The 11,880-nt window shown below is 38.8% G+C and overlaps 2 protein-coding genes across 2 annotated transcripts; both read right to left on the bottom strand.

Moving 5' to 3' along the window:
* Positions 1-147: 147 nt before the first annotated feature.
* Positions 148-5,247, bottom strand: LOC106922092 (uncharacterized). The gene is made up of 7 exons (XM_014994220.2): positions 4,424-5,247; positions 2,891-3,055; positions 2,638-2,790; positions 2,174-2,299; positions 2,009-2,041; positions 1,125-1,274; positions 148-1,030 (listed from the first exon to the last, which is right to left on the bottom strand). The coding sequence occupies exons 1-7, from the start codon at positions 4,611-4,613 to the stop codon at positions 351-353; spliced, it is 1,497 nt and encodes a 498-aa protein (XP_014849706.2). The 5' UTR covers positions 4,614-5,247; the 3' UTR covers positions 148-350.
* A 1,367-nt stretch (positions 5,248-6,614) lies between these two features.
* On the bottom strand, positions 6,615-10,491 carry LOC106922088 (progranulin-like). Its single transcript, XM_014994211.2, has 6 exons — positions 10,346-10,491; positions 8,452-8,601; positions 8,023-8,325; positions 7,712-7,885; positions 7,354-7,497; positions 6,615-7,128 (listed from the first exon to the last, which is right to left on the bottom strand). Exons 2-6 carry the CDS (start codon positions 8,599-8,601, stop codon positions 7,048-7,050), a joined length of 852 nt encoding a protein of 283 aa, XP_014849697.2. The 5' UTR covers positions 10,346-10,491; the 3' UTR covers positions 6,615-7,047.
* Positions 10,492-11,880: the final 1,389 nt, after the last annotated feature.

The following is an 11,880-nucleotide window of genomic DNA, read 5'->3' as shown; positions in this document are numbered from 1 at the left end:
GGAGAATTTCAGTCATGCTTGACTGGGTTCTTGCAGGTTTCAGTAGGATAAGCTTAAGACCTTTTACAGACCCTCATGAATTAAATCTAAGACCAACATGACATATTACCAGAAACATTCTAATTAACATTTTAACAATGAAAGCTCTTATTGTTATCAATTTAAAGATTTGTGTTTATTCGCTGAAAATGATCAATTTAGCTCTATATTAAATCAAAACAGCTATCCTAACCTAAATAATCTTCTCAACAAAACACCCATCTACATACACAACTTTATCCTACTTAAGTCTGAGCTCATCCCCTTTAGCACCAATTTCAGTTTTAAGGGTTTCCAGTTAGACAAGATTTTCAAACTTTAGACTTCTCAAACGCACGCGTGAATCCTGGTGGGATCATATTGTAGACTTTGTATTTAGTCTTTGATTTATGAAAAGCCTTATGCTGCTGCAAGCGAGACTGGCTTGAAAACTGCTTGCCACACGTCCCACAAACGTTCTCGGTGTTGTGGTTCTGCAGGTGTTCGTGTAGACTTTCACCGCGCGTCAGACCTTTCCCACAAACCCCACAAATACAGATTTTGTCCCCTGCGTGTTTCTGCACGTGCGTCTTCAGCTTGTGGAAGTAGTGGAAAATTTCTCCACACGCCTTGCAGTAATGCGACCCAACACGTTTCTGAGTGGCAGATAACTCCGTTTTCATTGTACTAGGATTTAGGTCTGCTAATTGATTTTTTGCATGCTTTTTGCTTGGTGGACTAAGATCATCTGAACTTGAGGATGCTGCTTTGGTCGGGATAGATTCCTTGGTTACAACACCGGTTTCATTTGGGTGCTGCGTTTTGCCAGCTGAATCCAGTCCTTTACCAAAGCCACTATTCTGACGACTTTCCACTATAATAACTTCCTTTCCATCTTGGATGCGAGTGTTGAAGCAGAGGTCCATGCCACGGTCTTGATTAGGGTATAGACAGTGTTGCTGTGGTTGACTGCTACCAGAATGTTGGGCATCCACCACATTTGGAAGTTGGCCTGAGAAAATTGAGGATTAAAAATAAAAATAATGTTTTACATGGACTGTTCATGTAGCTGTGCCATTGACATAATACGGCTTGTAGTTTGATACCTGCTGCTTTTTCTTTCGTTTGAAGCAGAGGTGAAGCCGTTTCCTCCTGCTGCTGTTCCAGACTGCTGAGCTCTTCCTCATCTTCCTCAGAGTCTTCGAGGCCCGAAGATTCTTCTTCAAACATGACAGTGTAAGGCAGACGAAGATTCCCTGGTGAGAAAAGCATTGATGTGTTATTATTTCAATAAAAACATGGTAGGATTTTTTTTTTTTCCTGGAAGCAAAACAAATTTTTGCATCCAGAAAGCGAAAATAAAGGGGAACAAATACACACTATGACAGAAACCTAGAAATCGGGCAGCTGCACCTTTGAACAACGCAAATATTCAAAGATCAATTTGTACAATCTTTCATTATTCATTATATTCAAAATAAAGATATTGTCATTCAAATAAATTCAAATAGTAAACACTGTCCTGTTTGTGGTCAGAAGAGCAACTCATTTAATATTTTTTTCCTTTGTCATAATTAGAATAAATAATAATATACATTTTACTATTAGTTGGAACAGTTTCAAACCCCATTTAAATGAAATAAATTCTAGAAAAATTGAAGACTTGTCTGGTAATGTCTTCATATTTAACAGTAAAACATGAGATCACCAACTGTGGGTCATTTTATGCGGCACCTAAATCTTACTCACAAAAAGAATTTATGAAAATTTGCTGTTTGGGTACATCTATTGAGTAGAAAAAAAACAAAAAACAAAGTTAGAAAATAATCCATCAGTTATTGCTACATCTGACAACCACAATGGAACAGACACCTCTGGATCACATAAAAAAAAAAATAAAAAAAAACTGTAATTAAGCACGCAAAAAAAAAAAAAAAAAAACATAAGACATTGGTGCTGCATTTCTTTATGGTGTATGAAACATACTGACCTGACACTTGGCTTGTCTGCAGAACAGTATAACCTGAAATAAAAAAAAAACACTCATCTTTAAGTGAATGAAAACAGTATTAAGATTGACACATATAGCATTATGTATGGTTAGTTGTATTCCGAACTGATGCAAACGTAAAAACACATCTCCAAGAAAACCTACAATGTTGTTTTGATAGGTGGACTTTAAAGATGCATCTCCGATTAAGGACCTTCTTGCAGCACGGACAGTGCCAGTGACTTCTTTCCTGAACTTTGTCTGAACACATACATGGGATCACAAATCTTTCTGCAAATAGAGAAAAAAACAAACAGGTTTGCTGATTAGGGGCAAACACCTAGTTTAAAAAAAAAAACAAATGCTAATGAGCCATTAATTAAATCATTTATTGCTTAAAAAAAAGCATGCGAGTTACTCCATAAAAAACTAATGTTTTCAAAATTATATGGACATGGAGCTTGATGTAAATAATATTAATGCATAGTAAAAGTGTGAGATTTTCATTATGCTGTCTTAAGTAGCCAACAGACAATCAGTATTACATGAAATGTTTCAGGGACATTGAAAAAAATGATGGTATGAAATTTTAGTCAACAAAAGTTCTCAAATGTGATGCTTAAACCTACCGATGTCATCCTGAATAAAATGGACGGCTATATCATAATGTCTTTTCATCAGGTGGTGCTTTGAGGCGGGCACTTGCTTGGAACAGAAGAAACAGTTCTCCATGGTTGAAAACCTGAGAAGGCGCTCCTTGGAGATGAAGACAGTCTGTTGCCCTGGGAGACGAAAAAAAGATTTGATTGACTCAGGGAAAGGACGAGTGCAAAAAAAAAAAGTTACTTTATGATCAGCAACATTTTTTGGCATTATTCTCACCAACTGTGGCGTTAAAGGTAGATGTTTGGGTCTTGCCGTTAACTCCTGAGTCTAGAGCAGATGGGCCAGAAGGAGAATTTTCTTCCTTAAGAGCAGGAGCGATACTGCAGTCAGTGGCAAGCTTTGCAGCAACCTCTGCAGTGGTAGTGTTGGTTACGTGACAACCTGCACAGAAGAGACGAGAAGAAAAACAAAACTGATGAAGAGCGCACCTCGATGTGCGTTCTGGAGCAGAACTAAGTATTCTACACACAGAAGGTGTGGCTCTCTTCTCCATTAGAGAATCACAATTAATTAACCTTTCAGGATTTTTTTTTTTGTGGGTTTTGTAGACAACCAAAATGTCTACAAAAACAACAAGTTTCATATTTGAACAACATGAAACTTAACACAGAAAGGTTTTAAGCAGCTGCTTATTTTATATCTGAAGCTACCATTTTATCTTGCCATTGAATCTGTACATGTCTTAGAAAAAAAACAAAACAAAAGCGAGTCTTATTAGTTTAGGTCTTGTCTCTGGGATGTGTGTATGGGCTGCAGCGATTAATTGGAATAACTGTAATGTAAAAAGTCAGTTTGCTTAAAGAACATACTCTGAGCAGTAACTAAGTCAAAATTGCACAAAAAATGTTATATTTAACATTTTTCTGTAAACATGTTCTACCCAGACCTCCTCAAGTAGTCTAGTTTTAGTTTCACCCAATTACATTTCTGTAAAAATAGCAAAATGGAGAAAAATCTCCTATGGCACCTTTTGTTATTCAGTTATTATCAGGTTAGTCCAAAAAAGGAGCCTATTATTGCACTTTAGGCAATATTTTATGATCATGCCAACTTAGACGGAGAACCACACCTATTCAATGTGGCCCACAATCAGATGTGGAATGAGTTCACCATCCCCAGCAAACTCAAGCTCTGTTGCAGTCTGCATTTCACAGTCTCCATCTTGTGAACACGGATTCCACTCATGGTTTAACAGAGTTGCGTCTTGCCTTCAGCCATTTGCTCCTGCTTTCTCAGCAATACCCGCAGTGGGCCAATTTCTACTTATTTGGATGAAGCCAAGACAGAACTTTGTCATGACTGATTTAGCACGGTAGTGCAGGTTTAGTGAATGCAAGAGGTGAGCTCATTTCAGGTGAAGACATTTAATGTTGCTTGCACTAAGATTTCTATTTAAAAAGAAATCCCCAAACAGGTACAGGTGTTTATTTGCAATAACTAACAACTCAACAACTGTGCTTGGTGTTCCCAAGTATTTTATAGCAAAAAAAAAAAAAAAAAAAAAAAAGCCGTAACTAAAGAGGATTAGCGCCTCACTAACATGTAAACAAGTGGTCCAAGGCGGAAATCGCACCCATAATTCACGCAAAGCCTCATGGGGGCTGGGAATACGGGGGATAGTTTGTTTGAAACGGGATGCTTCTGATTAATTAAACAGACAGCCACAATAAATGGTAAATGGACTTATAAGCCATCATTTCTATTGAATTTGTTAACCATACGAATCAAACCAATACGGCATGGTCTGACCTTGTTTCTTTGGCAACTTTTTCTTCAGGATAATCTCCAACAGAGACGAGTGGCGCTTGTTTTCCTCCTTCAGCCGGGTGACCTCTTGCTCGTACACTTCTATAGTTTTGTCGATAACAGCAAGGATTTCGGATGTAGCAGTTCGCAGTCGCCCAGCCACAAACAACTTTAGCTCCTCCAGTTGGCTCATTTTCACAGTTTTTCCCACTTAAGACCTTTCGGACACACGAGAAATGCTACTCCAGTCAAAGAACATTTCCGCTCTTTGCATTCAAACAGACAAGCCCCTTTTATCGGCGGATTACATTACCGGTTTAAAATGTCGCCCCCTTCCGCACCGGAGTATGTCGGACGCAAACATGAGAAGGCAATATTCAAGAAAACTGATTTTCAGGTCGTTTTCCCCATCATATTAATAATTTTTAGGACCATAAGTTTAAAAAAAATGCAGGTGGCGTTCACAAAAACGTTAGACATCCAGTTTAATAAAAAAAAAAAAAAACACCCAACATTAAGTTACATTTTGTGGTCTACAATACCAGAACTACTAAAGTTGGCCAAACACAACACTAATCAGTGTTAGCATTATATCACACTGATTATTCAAAGCACCAGCCCAGACACAACCAAGAGTTGCAAGACACCATAACTTGAGGACCAGTGCCATAACAATCTGTAACAGTCCTGGCTCAGAGTCTGAAGGTCCATGACTCTGGTGCATGTTGTGCATGTGGACAGCAGCCATATCCATGAGCTGTCGGACAACATGTGGCCGAGTCAAAGGAGGAAGCCCACTCAGGACACCTGATGGTGCAAAATGCAATACCCGACAGAAATGTTCCTACACACAACCACACAGTGATCCTCAACATCTATGAGGGAAAACAAAACAAAGAAATAGAGTAAGCATGCTCAGCTTCCAGTATTCTGCAAGCCCAAAGTCAGCTTTGTTCTGCTTTTGACTCATATCTGTTTTCACTCTCATGTCTCCAGACAAAAAACGGGCACTTTGTGTTGGACGACAGTAGACAACGTCACCTCTTACCTTCCATCAATGAAGTGATTTGCCGCTTTTCCGTAAGAAGCTCCACACTTCACCTTTGCTGCTGAAAGTCCCTCGCCCTTAAAGCAGGTGGGCCAAATATTGATGAGCTGCAGTCTGTTAGAGTGGTCTCTGTTGATGTCAGCAACACTCTCTTGATGAACATTGACGAACACATCAATGTTCAAGCTAACATTGATGTGTTAAGATGTTCAAAACATTTCCATATCCATTGGTATACAAAAACCTGAATTTGTGGAGGCAGACTGCTTCTACAATCATTTGCAAAGGAATTAGTCACTTCTGAGTCACACAGGAGCTGAGTTCATTTAAAATTAAATTACTGAACTGCTACTCCAACTCATCAACATTTCTGATCCAAAGATAAGAGACTGGATTTGACAGTTGTCAGGGAAATGGTTCGTACCTGACTGCATTGTGTCAGATTTAAAGTTTGTCGTAAGGGGGACTATATTGTGGGTCTCGTATTCAGGAGCCCCTTAAGTCTAGTAAAAGACTTCTTGTTCTAACCCGACTGTGCACCAGTGCTCAGAGCAAAGTCCATGTAGACATGAATGAGTGAGTTTGGTGTAGTAAACGTGTCTGTAATTAGTCCTCCAGTTAATGTAACTGAGCAGCCTTGTGCTCTTGTTAACGTTGGTGCCTGACCTTACAAAAGCCATGAAAAAAAAGATTAAATACTAAATGACAGACTAGACAGACTTCTCAGGGTCTGCTATGCCTACTTTTTGGCTGCAAAAAGTAGGCATAGCAGCATAGCAGGACAGCCTGTGTCTTAGAAAATAGGATATTACTAAAGTTCATGTATGTGTGAAGGCAAAACCCCGATACTTTGTGTTGTTGCTGTGTTTTTTATTTTGACATTGTCCTCAATTATTCTTCCTATTTCTTCAATCAGTGTATATGTTTGTGATGTTTGTCTGTGCATGCTTTTCTTACACGAATGCCTACAAACATACATCTGTTGGTCTTTGAGCATTACACGTAAAACTGTCCGGGTGTTTATGGTCCACATATTTATTCTTCCCCAGTCTTTCTATCATTCAGTAAACAACAAATATATTAAAGAAAGGTAGAGACAGTGCTTGTAAAATATGACAAACAACTTTTGGCAAGTGAAAAACAAACTTTTTTGATAAAGGTATGCAACTTTATTTAAAAAAGAACAATCTACAATTCAATTCTAAATGTCAACATTTGAAATGTCATAAAATATTCGCTCCTCATTTTAATTTGCAAAGCAGGTCATAATCAATAGGAGAAAACTTAAAAACAGAAAATAAGAAGCTGGAATAAGCCATAATTTTTTGCATCTCAAAAAAAAAAAAAAAAAAATTTGATCAAAAAGCCTTGGCCTGAACAAGCCTGAGAGCAGATAGACCCTTTATATTAATCACAATAATCTCAGAAATCTGTTTTCTGGAGATAACCTACATGAGGTAATAAGGCATTGAATGACTTTATTGGAAACGTTGAGCAAAACCGAGAGCAAAATTCTCCAAGTACAATCAAATAATGCAATTTCAGTGCTTTCGGTGTGTCCGAGTCGTCTTCAGGTGGTCTATCTTGTGCATTTGGAGGAAGAGGGGTTACACTGGTATCCATACTCACAACAGTGCTTACCATCTGCACAGCACACTCCCTGAAAATTATTCACAGAGTTAAAACAAAAGAAGTCACAAAGGTTTTACAATCAAGGAATATTCATTTCTATATTTCTGGACAGAACAGAGAGAAATTCTGTATCCCAAATTACTTTTTACATTATCCTTTTGCTTGTACCATTACATCTTCTATTGTGGAGCACATAACTATTAAAGTGCATGCCAAAGATTCCCAAACAACAGAACAGTTGTGCAAGTCATACCAGTGGGTAAGGACAGCAGTTCCACTTGTTTCCGGGTCCCTTGCAACAACTTGAGCCACCTGGGCAGTAAAATTTGTCATCACAGCGAATGACTCCCTGATTGAAGGAGTCGGCACTGGCTTCTGTCAGAGCTGTCAGTGCTGTCTGCAAAATTAAGGTAGAAAAAAAAAAATTATAGAAACTAAACATACAAGCTGACAATTCTTCTGTATATGTTTACATTTATTTTTAATATTCATTTTTGTCAATCTTTTCTTTTTTTTTCTTCTTAAAGGTGTTGTTATATATTTGTGGCCAATAGGAGGAGCAGAAATATAAGCGTAAAGTAAAACTGCCATATCAAGCACGTGTTGTATACCTCCTTCTTAGTGCTTTTGTTCTCAGACACTGAAAGAAGATAAGCTGGGACTGAAGTCAGAGATTTTTTGTAGGTGAACAGATCCTCCAGTCCTTCTCTAACACAGTGACTGTAAGTGTGGTCACAGTCGTAACCGTACGGACAACAGTGGAAGCCGTCCAGGCAACATTTTGCCTACAAGACAAAAACAACGTATGTAGAAATTAGTTACAGAACAGCAAAACATGTTTTCAAGAGCTGGAGTGAAAAAAAATAAAAGGAATTTCTCCCAGAAAGTGATTAACTGCTCTTCATTTTGCAGGTCTACTTACAGGAGACAAGGGGCAGCAGAACCAGCCACCTTTTGGGTGTCTGCAGCAAGTCATGCCATCAGGACACGTGGTATAGCTGTCACAGTAAACACCTGGACTTTTTAATTGTTCTGGGGAATTGCTTTGTTTGACCTCCTCAAAAGGGGTCAGAGAGAGGTCAGGGGTGCTCGGCACCTCTGCAGCCACTTTCCTTACAATCGGCATGGTGATCCATGGTTGGTATTGCTTCACACAGTGCTGAGTGGCGAGGTCACAGAGAAAACCTGAGGGACAGCAGTGGGCTAGGTCACTGCAGCAGACAGCCTTCACCAAGACAAATGCAAAGAGAGAGAATCAGTGACACCAGTTTTTTTAAGTTTTTTTTTTAAGCCTACTACATCACCGCACCAGTGACTTAAATGTCTCTGTGTTTAAAAGAATGTGACGTACCTTTGGATACGGACAGCAGCTGTATCCACGAGCGGTTTGGCAACAGGTTTCTGTATCAGAACAGGAGGTCCCATCGGGACATCTGATGGAGCAAGATGCAAAGCCCCACAGAAACACTCCTACACACAGCCACGCAGTCATCCTCAACATCTAATGGAGAGAGAAAGTCAGCTGCAGTTTTTAGAAATTTGATTGTTTATTTCAACAGGACAACACTGCAGTTCACAACACCTGTCAGAGAAAGGCCTCCTCCAGGACCATAACGTCTGGGTTTCTTTGGACCACCCTGCATGTTCCCCTGGTCTAAATCCTACTGAAATATTGGGGATGGATGGGAAGTAAAGTTTGCAAAATGGGAACTAGTTCTAGACGACTGATGTCAGCATATGAAGCAATATTCCCACCAGGGTAAACCCGGTCACTTCCATCAAGCTAATTTTTAAATATGACCAATATGAATCGTTACTCTGCTTCTTTCTTGCTCCGGTTTCTTCTTTTAGTATTTTGATTAGCTTATGTAACAAAAATGACCCAACGACAGAAGCGACAAGACCTTCTGAGCCATTTCACGTTAACAGCTTTCCTTGCTAGCATCAAAAGAGGCTGAGTCGTTTTCCCACAACCAACAGAAACCTTCTCAAACCAACACAGAAGTGGGTCTGCTGACATATGGCTTGTGGTGTTCAGTTCACTATGACTTGACAGGTTTAAGTTATGTCAAGTCAGTGATCATTGTAAGCCCTGTTTTGAGCCGTATTACAAAGTTACGGAGCATGGCCCGCTCAGAGTTGTGGGTCATGTTTACCCGCCAGTCTCATCGCCAAATATAGAAGAACTGGAGCATTTAAGCAGCCACCATAAATCTTTAGAGGGCTTAAGGTCGGGGCTTTGAGAAACATGCTGTCCTGTGTGTTATGGGTCAGTTTTCTGTTGGAACGTCCAACTGTGTCCGAGGTTCAACCATTAATCCGAACTGCACCAAGCTACCACCATCAGATGGGAAATAATTCCAAAAATGAGTCATTGTCTACAACGTAAAAGAAACTGCTGTCTTAGTCTACTTTGAAGCCAGTCTTAAATTACTATAGACCTAATAGGATGTGAGAGAAGATAGAAACACCTGCCTCAAAATAGACAACTTCTAACTTCACTTCACACTCCACATCGACAAGTCAACTGTATCAGGAGAAATGTTTGAGACAAAAATCAAACATTGCACCAAGAATTAAGCAGCCATCGCCATGCTTGGTAATTTTTTTATGTGTGTTTGGGAAAATAATCCCAAACACACATGAACAAAACCAGCATTGAAACAGATAATGACAGGAAGCCTATGAAGTGGTCCTGAACTTCATGCCACTTATCCTAGGAATACAATTTATAACCGTTAAAGTCAAGTTTGTGGTAACCAATTCAAATTATATACCAAGACGATATACCCAGGAAGAATTGTGCCTCACACTTGCTGATGTTGACAAAATGCTTGCAGCCAAAGTGAAACTTGCTCAGAGACATTCAACCAAATATAAACTAAATGGGTGTTTGTGTACATTTGGACCTGTATGTAAAGTTTTGAGCCCGTACATAAAAAAAAAAAAAATAAAAAAAAAAAATTCACAAGGAATACGCATGCACACACACACACACACACACACACACACACACACACACACACACACACACACACACACGCACGATTCTTGCTGTTTAATATTCAGTAGCATTGCATGTCGTGTTTCAGGTCAGGTTGATGAAAAATAAACGTCAGAACAGGATATTCAGACCAGTGACGTTCTTAAGTAAAGCTTTCACCGTAGCTGTAAATTATGGTTAATGAAACGGCTACATGTAAAAATAAAAATAAAAACTTCAAGGAGATTTATTGAAGTCTTACCTTCTGCCAGTGAAGTGATTCAAAAGCTTCCTGTCACAAGGTTCACACTTCCCTTAAATGGTACGCCACTCTCGCTCTTTGTAACAGAAAGTGGACCCTCCCTCTGCACACAGTCAAGATGAACGCTTTCGGCTCAACAGTGGAGATGGGCGTTGTAATCACTGTACGAGGCTACAGGCGCACATGCGATCTTTCAGTCACAAGACCGGTCCAAAAAGTCCAAGTCAAACACCATGAGGCTTCTAGTTATGTAGAAACATGCCAAAGACACTCCAGAGTTTTTAGACTTTTATTTTAAAGATTACAGACATTGAGTCCTGGATTTGAACAGTCTACAAATCTTTATGCAAATGAATCTAAACTTAAAATTTTCATGTAACAGCATTCGACATGAAAAGGTATTTCCACCTTTTCATGTCAGAAATGGTTATATAATTAAGAGATTTTTTTTTAAAATCAGGTTTTGAACCCCTTTATGTAAACAGTTAAAGAGTCAAGCTCCTCCATTTGGTCTTTTATCATTTCATGTTGTCAGTGCAATAAAATTACCTCCTTGAGAAACCCACACTTCGCTTTGCTTTTGCATTTCTGGAAAAATGAAACTGTTAGGTTTGCGGCATGTCTAAACCTGTTACTTGAAAAAGAAATGGAAAACGTTTTGAGCATTCATTATGTCTGAAACATGTAAAAACCTATAATAAGTTCAACTAAGTATAGAAGCCCACATTTTATTGCAGTTGACTCTTACTTTACTGTAAAGATCTTGTATTTGCATTGCTGTGTGGGTGAAGGTTATTTCTGATTGACCTCAATCAGTTTTCCCTTCTCCTCGCTGCTTCTTCTTTTCCTCTTGGGTTCAGTCTGTGGAGAGCATAACCGCTTAAATGACATTGCAGAAAGAAGAAGTCTTGGGTTAGCTACACCCCAAGACAAAATAAAAAGCATGACTGCCTGGAATGTTTTACTGTTTCACAATAAAGGAGTTTTAAAATCCAGGTCTAAGAGGAAGTTCTAAATCAGTCATCATTAATACATTTCAGACAAGAGTTTTGTTTCCAACTGCTAAATGAGCAATGCAAACTTAAAAAAATAAAAAATAAAATAAATGTTCAGTTGTAATGTCTCCTTTAAAGTTAAATTAAAAGGGAGGATACATTTTACCAAAAAGATAATTAATTTAGATTATTATTTTCAAATAGAAAACTATCATTTTTAATAAAGTTTTTGTAAAGCAGTTTTATGGCATTAACAGGAGGACGTATCGAAGAATCAGTTTGAATCCTTGCCCAGTTGCCGTCCATCTATATGGCAAGCAATGTTTGTTCTGGTTGTGCAAGTTTCCACAGCCTCCATGGTTGCACAGCGTTTTGAATCAGACAATCCCCAGAGAATCAGGAAATCAGACAAGGAGACTCGTTGCTTTTTCATCTGGACAGAAGGATGTGAGCTACCAGTGCTGCTATTAGATCAGTTGGTTCAGAAAAAAACAACAACAAAAAAAAAATAGCAACGCTGGTTTACATGCTGTGCAGTTG

This window comes from Poecilia mexicana, unplaced genomic scaffold (genome assembly GCF_051168715.1).
Source record: "Poecilia mexicana isolate PSO_F unplaced genomic scaffold, ASM5116871v1 scaffold_11, whole genome shotgun sequence".
Taxonomy (NCBI): domain Eukaryota; kingdom Metazoa; phylum Chordata; class Actinopteri; order Cyprinodontiformes; family Poeciliidae; genus Poecilia; species Poecilia mexicana.
This window is presented reverse-complemented; position numbering and strand designations above follow the sequence as displayed.